The sequence below is a fragment of the Peromyscus californicus genome, unplaced genomic scaffold (assembly GCF_007827085.1).
Source record: "Peromyscus californicus insignis strain IS unplaced genomic scaffold, ASM782708v3 Scaffold_11__1_contigs__length_118956290, whole genome shotgun sequence".
In the NCBI taxonomy this organism is placed as follows: domain Eukaryota; kingdom Metazoa; phylum Chordata; class Mammalia; order Rodentia; family Cricetidae; genus Peromyscus; species Peromyscus californicus.
In genome coordinates, this window is record NW_026294402.1 from 98647258 (window position 1) to 98660732 (window position 13475).

At 42.2% G+C, this 13475-nt stretch overlaps 2 protein-coding genes across 2 annotated transcripts in view; one reads left to right on the forward strand and one right to left on the reverse strand.

Annotated features, from left to right (window-relative positions):
* The window catches only part of Acad11 (acyl-CoA dehydrogenase family member 11), a 74951-nt gene that overhangs the window by 39585 nt on the left and 21891 nt on the right, over window positions 1-13475 (forward strand). The window lies entirely within an intron of this gene.
* Window positions 2-6912, reverse strand: Ackr4 (atypical chemokine receptor 4). The gene is made up of 2 exons (XM_052718857.1): window positions 5496-6912; window positions 2-2568 (listed from the first exon to the last, which is right to left on the reverse strand). The coding sequence occupies exon 2, from the start codon at window positions 2557-2559 to the stop codon at window positions 1507-1509; it is 1053 nt and encodes a 350-aa protein (XP_052574817.1). The 5' UTR covers window positions 2560-2568; window positions 5496-6912; the 3' UTR covers window positions 2-1506.

Here is a 13475-nt window from a genome sequence, read left to right on the forward strand (position 1 = left end):
GTGCTCTGTGCTTCTGGTACCCCATGGCTGGGGCACTGCCACAGTTCCCAGTCTCTGTGCTTCTGGTACCCCGTGGCTGGGGCACTGCCACAGTTCCCAGTCTCTGTGCTTCTGGTACCCCGTGGCTGGGGCACTGCCACAGTTCCCAGTCTCTGTGCTTCTGGTACCCCGTGGCTGGGGCACTGGCACAGTTCCCAGTCTCGGCTTCACAATCACAGCTTTAAACTCAGCCTCTGAAACACTATCAGACTTAGAAACGGCACCCAGAGGAAAGGTAATTTGATAAGTCTCGGGGGTAGGTCAGTGGTGGTAGAACACAGGCTTAGCATGTGTCAGCAAGACACTAAATGTGGTATTTGCTTTATTGCCTAAAATAGGCTTGTTTAAATGAAAAATAAGCTTTATACTAATCAGTTCTCAGTAATAGGCCAACATACCTTGGGAAGTTCTTTAGAAAGTTATAAAATTAGACTCTAAATAACTATGATTTTTAAGGCGTGCCTCCAAAATATGCATAATGAACACAGCATGTATTTGGATGGTTTTCTTTGGTGATACCATCAAAGCAAATTGCATGTGTAGGCACTTACTGGAATGTGTAAACATCTCAGGAAAGTTTATGGGTTTGGCCTGTTTTTTAAGGGTTGGGAGAATTGCCATTCCTGCTTATGACTCTAGTGATCTTTAAGAGGTCACGTAGGAAGGCAAGAAGCACCGCCTCCTTCGGGCCCTATAACCCAAGGTCATGGGCGGAGCAAATACCACTACATATGCCTTATAAAATCACTTATAAATTAAGAAATAGAAAAAAATAAAGTAAATTTTCTTGTGATTATTTAAGCATTGGAATTTTGCAGAAAAATATTCTTATTAAAATTTAGATCATTATAAATAATTATAAATTTTTCTTAGCACAAGTTTATTCATTGTTTTTAGATCACTTGATTCACAGCATGACGGGTTTTTTTAACTTTTTATTTTGAAGTTGCTGTCTACTCACAGGAAGTTACAAAGATAGTACAGGATGGTCCTGGGTGCTCCTTACCCAGTGACTTATCACACGGCATGGTCTCGGGTGCTCGCTCATTAGCCAAGGTTTTATATTACATAATTACAGTTGCTGTCAAAGTCACGTGGGGCACAGCTAGATTTGAGTAGCCACCGCTGCAGTCAAGATGCGAAACAGCCCACCACCACAAAGGCTTCCTGCTTATAGCACAATGCCTTTCTGCCATGCTGTTTTCCTGTCATTAACTTGAATTTCCGCGTTTTGCCGTTTGTTGTTTACTCTCTGGCGTCTGTGTTCCTCATACCCACACCGCTTGCTTCTTTGTTACACATCGCAACAACAGTCTAATGTTTGACATTTGAGTCTCAGAGTAACACAAATAGTTTATCTGAGGAAGAAGCATCTCTCGTGTGTGTGTGTGTGTGTGTGTGTGTGTGTGTGTGTGTGTGTGTGTGTGTGTGTATGTGTCCAAGCAAAAAGCAGAGAGCATTTTATATTTAAATGGTAAAGGAACTGGTTGGCTCTGTAGGACCCTCAGAGTCAAAAGGAAACTCCTCCACATTCTGTCTCTGTCTTCTCCATGATCCATATTTCTTGGCCACTTTCGTGATATAGTTTTTGAAAGAGGCCCCCATGAAGACATACAGGACGGGGTTGAGGCAGCTGTGGAAGAGTGCGATGCTCTCTGTGACCTGGATGGCAACATCCATGCGCTTGCTCATGTCGCAGTTGGTGATCAGCAAGTAGATGGCATCGATGGCTTGGCAGAACTTGACAATGTTGTATGGCAGCTGGGTGACAATGAAAACTACTACCACTGTGAGCAGAACCTTGAGGGGGCGAGACTTTTTAATGTTCGGCATCTTGATGAGTGTCCTGGCAGTGATGGCATAGCACACCCCCATGATAAGGAAGGGAACCACAAAGCCGATGCAGATTTCCAGCATCTGAATGGATGCTTTCAGGGATGTTCCTAGGTGGTGGGGAAAGATGGGAGTGCACTTGGCATTCTGATTCACAGTATAAAAAACCAGCTGGGGTATGCTCAGCAAGATAGCAGCCATCCACACACAGCAACAGATGATCCAGCAGGGTCTCCCCGCACCTGATTGGCTGGGGGCCTTAGTGATTGCCCAGTATCTATCAATGCTGATACAGGCCAGGAACTGCATCCCAGAGACAAAGTTTACTGTGTACAGGGCCGAAGTTACTTTGCACATTATTTTCCCTAGAATCCACCCATGAACTGCATTAACTGCCCAGAAAGGCAGCGTGACCAGAAGCAGTAAGTCTGCCACAGCCAGATTCAGGATGTACACATCTGTCTTGGTCCTCTGTTTCTTGTAATAGGCATAAATTGCCACAACTATGGAATTTCCTGCCAGTCCAATAATAAAGGCTATCGTGAAGAAGGCAGGGAGGAAGACTTTTGCAAACTGCCTGACCTCTTCTTTGATGCAGACCGATTCATACTGGCTGTAGTCATAAGTATCATTCATTATGTTTTCCTCATAGTAGTATTCCATTGACTGGTTCTGCTCCAGAGCCATGGCACCAAGCTGGATGGTAGGAAGAACACAAGACACTCACTTCAGCATTGCTTAAAAGGAAGCAGCTTTGCCCAGCATGTGGCGTGTGTTTTCTCTAGAGAACAGCTTGTGGATCTCACTCTGACAACTTTAATGAGAACCACATTGACTCAGCTCCTCCATCCTTTGTTCTTACGAGTCTATAGGCAGGAACTGGCGTTTGTCCATGGCCAACAGATAATATCCTGAGGGATTCCCTTAGTTACTAAATCCTAGATAAAGGTGAACACTTTTAAGTAAATATGAATTGTTTTGTTTTGTGGGGTTTTTTTTGTTTGTATTTGTGCATGTGGTCTGCATGCATGTGTGTGTGTTTTCATGTGTGTGGGTGTGAGGGCACATGTGTGTGCATGTGTCTACAGGTTGGAGTTGGCATTAGGAGTCATTAGATTACTCTCTACCTTATTTGTTGAGGTGAGGTCTCAGTTGAACCCAGAGCTCAGCAGCAGAGAAATTCTGACTAGCCAGCGTGGTCCACACATCCTTTCTCTCCCTGTTGAGTGTTGGAGCTGTAGGTGGGCTGCTGTGCCCACCCCTCATTTACATACATGCTGGGGACCCGAACTCTGGTCCTCACACTTTCACAGCAAGCACTTTAACCACAGGGCCATCTACCTAGTCTGGCTTTTATAATATAAAATTTAATCAAAGAGCAGAAGAAATGTTATAATTTTTATAAATACCTTAAGTCTTGTGGAATATAGCTACAATAAATTAAAATAAGTTGTTTTGCTTTAAGAAGAAATGTTTTAATTTTTTATTCTAGTGTTACTATAATTTTCATTTAAATAGATTAGCTTGGCATTTGCATAGAGAATCACTGGTTTACTTTTCTACGGGAAAGCCTCATTCAGTCAGCTTGCCTCCCAAGCCTGTTACTACTTGTGTCCTCTGGTCCCTCTAAGCTGAGAACTGGCACTATCCTTGACTTCTCGCCTACCTAGATCGCTGGTTTCCAGTTGGTCTGTAAGTTCATTCATTCTTGCTTGCTTGCTTTATTTTTGTTTGTTTTTGTTTTCTGAGACAGAATCTTACTCTGTAGCTCAAGTTAGTAATCCTCTTGCCTCAGCCTCCCCAGTATTGGGATTATAGGTGTGAGCCCCCACACCTGGTTTGCATATTCAGAAAATGGGTCTGGAACTTTCCTATTCTTGCAGTCTGTAGTCTTGTGCAAACTGTGGCCCTCCTGTTTGTGCGCATGCGTGCTGTACACACACACACACACACACACACACACACACACACTTACTGCACTGTCTTCTTGGCTGGAATCTGACTGCTCTTCATCCTGCTCACCAACTTTTTGTGAAAACCATCCTTATTTCTGTCGGTATTGTACCCCTGACTTGACAGTCTACTGCTGCCTCACTTAGCTCTGCACCGGAAGCACTTCACTTCCCGAGAAAGCTCCAACACAGGGTCCTCAGAGTGGTGTCCAAGGCCCCCTCCTGCCGCCTCTGCCCCCCCCCACAGTAGACAGTCGTATGCTGAGTTGTCAGCTATCAGTCAACACACTCTGTGCTCTGATGTGCAGCTCCCCCATTGTCCCTGTCCCTTTTTCCAGCACTGTTTTCTGCCCTCCACTTAAGAGTAAGTTAGTTTGGGTTTTTTCCTCCCCAGAAGATTCACCCTCAATCAAGGATATGACTCCATCCTGTGGAGAAAATGTATTTCCCAGCTCTAAGTTCTCTGAAGTCTGAGCAGTTTGATTTCTGGTTGTGACTGAAGCTTATATTAGCATACCAGGTACACCCTAGCTGTTCGCTAAGTATCTGTCAGGTTCTGGAGGTTTTGTCGACACATATAAAGCTGTTATTGCAGAATGGATGGAGGATATGTTAGGAGTCTCCTGTCTCAACTCAGGAAGCACACACTGGCTAATAGCACTGCAGTGTACCAAGACAAGCTTGCACTGAATTCACAAATATTAATATGAACATTATAATGGCTTTCAGTGTTTTTATTACCTTTTCTTTTTTAGCTTCTCTATCTTGGTTGGCCATTTTTGTCCTTCAAAGAATCTCCAGTCTTACAGAATCAATCATTAAAACAGTATTTTCAAAACAGTACAGGAAAGAACATTGAGTTTCAAAAGAGGTCTTTAACTTGCTAGCTCATCTCTGAATGAATAACGTGAAGGTGCCGCTCAGGGAAGGTGCTCCTGAGGGAAGGTGCTCCCTTAGGGAAAGTGCTCCTGAGGAAAGGTGGCCCCTAGGGAAGGTGCCCCCTAGGGAAGGTGCCCCCTTAGGGAAGGTACTCCCCAGGGATTTTTCCTGTCACACAGAAAGCAAGCAGTAGCAGTCTGAAGTGACTACTTTGTCATTAAAGGTGTTGTAGAAGCTGCATTGGAAGCCTCCTGTAGCCTCCATGGCTTCTGCATTAATTATTAACACAATATGACTTTGTTCTTCTGTTATCACAGAAATCTTGAACTTGATGATAAAGAGCAACAGAGCCAGATAAAATATAAGGACAAGTATTTGAAAATTGATTGCCCAGCAGTATAAGAAAATCAGAATAGGAATAGAGAGTATCTGCAGAAATTACCCTTCTGCAGATATATAGGAAGACTTTCAAGTTGTTTTCAAGACAAAAAAAAAAACCCATTTATTGTAAAGATCAGAAAGAAATGATATAGTAAACCCTATTGGCTCCCTGACAAATCAGCAATGGTATTGAAAATAATATTTTCTTCTTGATATATTCATATTTTCACTTGAGGTTAAAGATGTAGAGATATTCTTAAATAGCTTTTTTGGCACATGTACATGTTTAAACTCTCATGCATCAAGTCCCTCATCCCCCAATAAGATAAAAATGCAAAATCTTGTGGGCTTAAAAAGAAATCAAAAACACATATTCAGGTCAAAAGGAGAAAATAAAAAGAAAGAACCAACCTGTCTCAGCTGGGAGAGGCGCAGTCTTGAGTGAGGAGGATTCCAAAGGACCTCTGACTCAGGCAGCTCTTGTTTTCGCTTTTTCCACCCCGCCTTTATCTTGGATCCAAGAGAGCTTTCCTGAAATGTAACCTCCGGAGTGCTTGATTAAGTGCTCTGCAAAACCTTCCTGTGGAGTCCGTCCAAATTCTTAAATGTCTGGATACAGATGGAAGGAGTTCCAGTTTGGCTCCCAAACTGCAGGATTGTCGGTTTCCACTCAGCTGAGGGGGAGAAGAGAGTGCCTGTGGCTGGGCAACCTGCTCAGTCCAGAGGGGACACTGAGAGCAGCCAGGGGCCACAGGCCCGCTCGGGAAGCTGCAGAAATACTTGAGAAAGTTACTAAGAGAGAAAACGAAAACGATTTTACCAGAAAGCTATCTTTTTGAAAACCAAATTATGTAAGATGAAGCTCCAAAGTCCCCGTCAGACAGTTACAGCAGAACTCACAGTTTCCATACTCCGTACAGCACAATTTCAGACTTGACTTAAGCAGAGTCCTGGCTCACTGTGGTCTTCTCTCTCTGGGATCCAAAGGGTGGCTTTTTCTGTGGCTTTCTCTTGTTTTTCTTAGAACTTTTCATCAAGGGCCAAATACAAACCTTCAAAATCCTCTGTGTGGAGAGGCTGTTTTCCCAGGCTGCCAAACAAACGCGCGCTAGAGAAGGAAGCCATGAATGTAGAATTGGTCTTCCTGCCCTATTTGACCTCACCTCACATTTGCATAGTATGGCCTCATTTTCTCATGCAAAGCTAGCCTAGGTGCCCACCTGCAGAATTTATTTTAGACCCAAGCACTTTTGTGCTCTCAGTGATTGTTACAGCCTCTATGTTGATTCATGCAAAGAGACTCAGTCATATCTGCCTTCATCTTTATTTCTCCCAGTGTACGTCTGGAGGTCAAGGTAGGAAGCGTCTCCTTCTACCTCACCACCTCTCTTTGAGGAAGCATCATTTGCACGCCGCTAAACCAGCTTACCACGAGATTCATGCCATTTGCCACTTTCCGTGGCCTATGCATTCAACCATAGCCAGTTTTAAGAACTGAAGTTACTGAATGAGAAATTACTAACAGAGGCACATAATCCGTGCTTCTGCACAGGTGTGGGTGCCCTTTGTTTTCTTTGTTAATGTTTGTGGGTATTTGGTGTATGTCTGTGTGCCGCACCTGCATTCAGATCTGCTGGAACTGGAGTTACAATTGTGAGCTGCCATGTGGGTGTTGGGTGCGGGGAATTGAACTTGGGGCCTCTAGAAGAGCAGCCAGTGTTCCCAACTGCTGAGCCATCTCCCCAGCCCCAAGCTAGTACAGTTTTACTAGGGAGATGCAAGTACATCCATGAATAGGTAAAGGCAATGTAGGCTTAGGGATGTAGCTCAGCTGGTAAGTACAGGCCCAGCATGGCAGAAAGCCCTGGGTTCAATTCTCAGTCCCATGTAAACAAGGTATACTGACTCACATCTGTAATCCCATCACATGCTCTTGAGCCCATACTGGCCTGGGCTATATGAGGCCTTGTCTAAAGAGAGAGAGGGGGGTTGGGGGAGGGGAAGAGAATAGGAGAAAAATATATGATATGTATACATATATACACAGTAGACTTCAGTTCTGCGATGAAGAACAAATACGCTTCTGGTATTCCACGATGCTACCTGTTATGCAGTCTTAATATTGCTATATGTATGCTTAAATATATCTCCTCCATTTCCTTGTTTACCCTACCCTAAGAAACTACATATTTTCTTATGAATTGGGTTCCTGTCTTGTGAACCAGTTGTAATTTTATAATAATCTTTATAGCTTTTGAATTAAAATAATCATTTTCTTCAAGCTTAAACCCTCAGGACATAAAGGGCACCAGGACTGAGCTGGTGCTTCTGGCTTGGTGCGCTGAGTTCCACTGTGTGAGTCATGGTGAATAGAAACCTGGCTATGTATGCTTTCACTTCTCCAGACACAACTAGACTTGGTGGTAACAGGAAATTTGACAAGATATGAAAAGTATCTGGGTGTGGTAGCTCAGGCTTGTAATCCCAGCTCTCTGGATGCTGAAACAAGAGGATCACACGTTCAACACCCACCTAGACTACACAGCGACAGCCTGACTCAAACCGAACAGCAAATAATAGATAGATAGATAGATAGATAGATAGATAGATAGATAGATAGATAGATAGTAGGTAGGTAGATAGATAGATAGATGGTAGGTAGATAGATAGTAGGTAGGTAGATAGATAGTAGGTAGAGAGTAGGTAAGTAGATGATAGATAGATAGATAGATAGATAGATAGATAGATAGATAGATAGATAGATAGATAGATAATAGGTAGAGAGAGAGAGCAGTTAGATAAATGGATGGATGGATAGATAGACAGACAGACAGACAGACAGACAGACAGACAGACAGATAGATAGATAGATAGATAGATAGATAGATAGATAGGTAGATAGATAAGGAAGAGAGAAATAGTAGTCACAGGAATTGAGAGGCTGCTGGAGAAAAGCTTTACCCACTATGGGCAACTTTCAGAGTACTTGATGTTTATTCTGTTGGATTTCCCCCCCCCCCCAATCTCTCTTCCATTTCTTCTTAGAATCTTTGATTCTCGTTTTCTTCAAATGGACTGTAAACAATTATCTCTTGTCTTAGCATAGCAATGCCTTTTGGTCCCCCAAAATCTCTCTCTCTGCATCCATTTTCTGGCTCTGCTGGTGGTACTGTTTTGCCTGGTGATGGATGTATGTCTAAACTATATGCTACATTGTCACCTAGAACACCGCTGATGTTGGGCTGTGCTCTGAGCATTAATTAGATGACCTTAGCTCTTCTTTTTTAGTGTCCATATTACATGTTTAATTCATATGCTATGAGTTTTTAATGTCACATCTTAGCTTAAGGAAAATGCACCTTTATCTAAACTCACCATCAATGAGTTTCAGTAGAAGTAATATTTTATTGCACGTATTACCATAATTTGCCTTATTATTTCTTTGGGAAATTTATATATTTTTAGTGTTATAAACCACATTGCAGAATGATATGTTTGTAGATAGTGTGATAAGATGAACTTAATCTTGGGAACTTTAAAGACTATAATGAGGTGTATAGACATTATCTCTTTGTCTTCTTATGCCAAAGATAGTGTTAGTATGATTTGCTTGTGTTGGTAATCTTGAGTCCTTCCATGTTAGTGCAGAGAAAGCTTCATAGCCCCTTAGAGGCCTAGATTGTGGCCATAGCACAGCACATTTCAACAGTCCTCTTGCACTTCACAATGATACTACTGCAGTGAATAGTCTCACGTCCCTGCCATTGCGTAGAGGAAAAGCCATATTTACAGGATAAATATAGATGGCAGCAGTTGGGTGGGAGGGTCAGAGACTGAATGAGTCTGTAGTCTTGGTGGGCATTGCCAAGTTGTGTTCCTTAGGAATGGCTTTGCTTTGTTCTTCCAGCAGCAATATGTGGAAGTGCCTGTTTCCTTACAGCCTGACAATGGACTAGTGTGGTAACGCTTTACTTTCTCCCATGCCTCGCCAGCCCCATGTGAAGTTCTGAGCTCTAAATATTCCTTTGACGTTTAACTGCAAACTGGTATTTCATCATTGCTTTGTTCTGCTTTGATTTGGGGGACTGATAAAGCTAAATGCTGGAAAAGTCTCTTTAATTCTTATCTATTCTTTCTGTAAATTTGTCCTTTGCTCATCTTTATACTGATTCTCAGCTATTTTTAATACTCTAAGAGATATTAAAATATTTTGTTCAAAATGTTAAAATATTTTTTCAATTTTTTGGTATTTTCCTTTATTTCTTAATATAAAATAACTTTATATTGGCAAATAATTTGATCTTTTACTTTCATTTATAGTTTTGTTGGATTTTCTTTGTTGGTTTGTTTCTTTTTTTGTTTGTTCTATCTTTCTTGGTTTTTCTTTTTTTTTTTTTTTTTTTTTTTTTGAGACAAGGTTTCTCTGTATAGCCCTGGCTGTCCTGGAACTCACTGTGTAGACTAGGCTGGCCTTCAACTCAGAGATCCACCTGCTTCTGCCTACCAAGTGCTGGAATTAAAGGCATGTGCCACCATGCCTGGCTGTTTTATGTTTGGTTTGGTTTGGGTTGGGTTTTTTGTTTGGTTGGTTTTTGTTTTGTTTTTATTTTGAGGCAGGATCTCAGGTAGCCCAAGCTATCCTTGAACTCAGTATGCAGTCAAGGATGGAACTGAATTCATGATCCTCTGCCTCCATCAACCAAGCGCTGGGATCACAGGTACACACCAGCATACTCAGCCTCATTTATAGTTTTAAATTTTAAAATTCTTATCCAAAGATCTATGAATATTATTTTTCACTGTTGTTTGTAGGTTGATTCTGTAAATTTTTTGAAAACCTCAACCCTAATCTATTTGGAGTTCATTTTGATCCATTTACAGCAGCATTTAACACTTACTAAGCATCAGTCTTTCTAAGGATGGTTTAGCATGTGTCAAGGTCTACGTTCCTATTAGAAATGGCATGAGTTCCTGAGAAAACACATTGGATAATTTTCCCCTTAATCATGGTTTTGGATGATAAGCTTTTCGGAGTGGGAATTTTATTGTAAGAAGGTTCTTCACTCATAATGTTTTTCTCCTAATTTGAAACATTAATATTAGAGCTGAAGCCAAAGTAAATGTAAGTGTTTTCACTCCAGCAAGTCCGTTTTGGTAGAAGAAATGGCCTTGAGACCTCTCTGGTGGCTGGCTATGCTGTGTGTGGTACCATGTGTTTACATCCCTCTCTGGATTGCTCAGATCACATACACAGTGGTCTTGATAATTCTAGCTGTCATCTTTCCTTCTGTAGGAAACTGAGCTTTGATTGAGCTCAGTTTGAAATGAGAGCCTGTGAAGTTAAGCTTGTGAGCAAACATGAAGGAGGGGATAGAATTTGTAGTCTGACTGGATGCTGGCACTTCAACAGGCTTGCAATACAGAGTCTGTGTTGAGAACAAACATCCTTATCTGGGGCATCTGTTTTCATTCACAAGGCCTGTGACCCCAGATATGCTGGGATGTTCTCTGGTCTCTGCATTTCCTCTTGCCTGTCTCATTTCTGACCTTCTGTATCCTGTTCAATAACTAAAACACATAAAACAGAGGGAGTCTCTTTTCTAGAAGGGTGTTCCAGCTGCTGCCCCTGCCAAGTTCTGCCTGGAGCTTGAGGAAGATGATGTATTTATGAGGATTTGCATCTCATTCTTCTGAATCAGCCAGGTTAATTGCAAAATATTTAAAGTTTTGACAATTGTGTATTCCCCCTGACTTCCTCTACTTTAACAATCAGCAAAAGAGCCAAGTTAGATGTTTTGTATTTTAGAATCCGAATTATTGTCCATGTGTTAATGGATGAGACAAAATTAAAGAATTATTTGCCTAATGTTTTTAGTTTCTTTAAAATTGATCTGTGATCTATTGAGGGTTTAGATGAGGAAGTGCCTATATCTTTTTCATTCTGAAAAGCATGGTATTAGGAAACATCAGGGGAAATTCTCATTCTAAATAGTAAGGAAAGAGGGTTGTGAGTTCCAGGGGTGCTGGAGAAGATTGTGCTTGGTTATTTCATGGACACATGGTCTCATGTAGCCCAGGCTGGCCTTGAACTCAGTATGAAGCTTAGGATGACCTTGAACTTGCAATCCTTGTGTCTCTACCTCCCAAGTGCTATGATTATAGGCCTGTACTGCCACTCCCAGTTTTGTTCTATTTATTTATTTTAATGCAGTGTTGGGAGTTGAACCTATGCTAGGCTAGCACTCCCCCCGCCCCCACTGCCCCAGCCACATCTCCAGCACAGGTTGCACTTTTGAAGGCTTCAGCTTCTGATAAGATGTATAATGAAAATAATGTCAGTGTGTCCCGATCCAATCTTCAGCAGTGTGCTCACCGAGGAGGTAGTGTGTTGTATGGGGCATGGAGAATCAGCCTTGCAGCTTGTGGGCCTCCAGGTACTGGCTCTAACTAGAAAAATATTATGGAGGAATTCAAGAGTGAGCCATTATATTAACAAGTTTTACTCTGTAATTTCTAAGAATGAAAGCATGGCCACATGGGGCCTGAGAGATTGCTCAGTGGTTAAGAATACAAACTGCTTTTCCAGAGGACTGGGATTCAATTCCCATCACCCACATCAGGCCGCTTACAACCTGTTCCAGGGGGATCTAACTCCTCTGGACTCTGTGGGCACCTGCACTGCAGTCATGTGCAACACACACACACACACACACACACACACACACACACACACACACACACACTTTAAAACAATTTTTAAAATAAAAGCATAACTTCATGTGATGCCAGAGTCTGGGCAAACAAAGCGGGGAAAGTCTCTCTGCTGAATAGTTTCAGATAAGGAATTATAGCTAAGATCCACAATGAAAGAGAGAGACTGCCATTTATAACAAAGCCCAGAAATATTCAAACTCCTCTTTCCTGTTGGTTCTGATGGTCCTCTGTCTGTCACTAAGCTGAGGCCGGAGCTGATAAACAATGAAGAAAGGTTTGTTTCTGCTCATGGCTTTAGAGACTCTGCTCCATGACCAGATGTCCCTATTGCTCTGGACCCCTGAAGCAGATGCTGATTGGCAATGGGGAGGGGTGCAGGGGTATAGGGGTGCAGGGGTGGGGCAGGAGATAGCAGAGCAAAACACTTAGCCATAACTGTGAGGTGAACAAGGAAGAAGACGGGACTGGAGCCTTGTGGTCCCCTCTCCAGGCACATCCCACATGACTTGGTGTCTAAAGCCCACCTCCCATGGCTCCGCTGCCTCCTATTAGTGCTCCCCTGCAACAGTCCCTTTATTAACACGGGCAATGAGAGGACGTTTACCGTTTAGACCATGGCTTCGGTTGACACAGAGCAAGTGTGGTCAGCTCTGCTGTGTACTGCCAGCACTAATACAGCAGGCTGTTGAGGCAGAGCAACCATGTTTTATTTCAGGAACCTCACATTTTTCTTATTTATATTTGTGCAAATGCTTGTCTTTTTCTTTTAATGAAAAACATGCATCCCGTTTTAACATAATAGTTTCCATTTCACTCTATTTGAAACAATTGGATTTAGTAATAAGATTATGTTGCAAATGCCCAGAAGGGTGGAAAAACGATTCTACATTTTATTGCACACAAAATGTAGACAATAAGTCACGTGTTTGGGGGAAAATGGGAGAGAAATCTTCGCTTAACCTATTTGTTACCAAGTAATAGTGTAACATCTGTTTGGCCAGTTTTGCTTTTTAAATTTCCTGTTCCAGTTAGAAGGCACCTCCCTTTCTAATCACCCATAGAAATCACGTGTGCACATCTGTGACTGCACGTTCAGACAGTTCTGGTGACTGTGACTCTGGAGACATGGAGCTGTGAGTCATGTACAGTCGAGGTGTGACCTTGATTTGATGCCAGCCTGAGAATGAGTAGTCACTCATTTTATGCCTGTAGCCTTCTTCCCCAAACCTTCCCGTTCATGGAGGAAAGCTATTTTGTGTTTTTAAAATCCATTTGAATGTTTCCCTGGGCAGAGTGTACACATAGGATTTCTGAAATTATACAAAATCACATGTAAGTGAGGGAGTGCCGCTCTGTAACAGGAAATGATTCCCCCACTGTTTGTGGGTATTATGTTCAGATTAAAGAAAACTTGAAAGAGAAAAATGAAAACCACATCTAGTCTCCCTTTCCTAGTTGGAATCTATAATTTGTTTATAAGATGGTAGACTTTTATTTGCTTTCATCTTTTTTGTGGGGGAATATTGAAGAGAATCTCACCACGTAGCCCACTCTAGTTAGGAACTCAGGATCCTCCCATCTCAGCTCCCACCCCACTCCCACCATGCACTGGGATTGCAGGCATGTGGCACCACACCCAGCTTGGTTTTGTTAATAGTTTTTTTTTTTAAGTTCCTA

Bases quoted from the DNA above. Each gene is read 5' to 3' on its own strand.
- Ackr4 (XM_052718857.1), bottom strand. From the start codon at position 2,559: ATGGCTCTGGAGCAGAACCAGTCAATGGAATACTACTATGAGGAAAAC.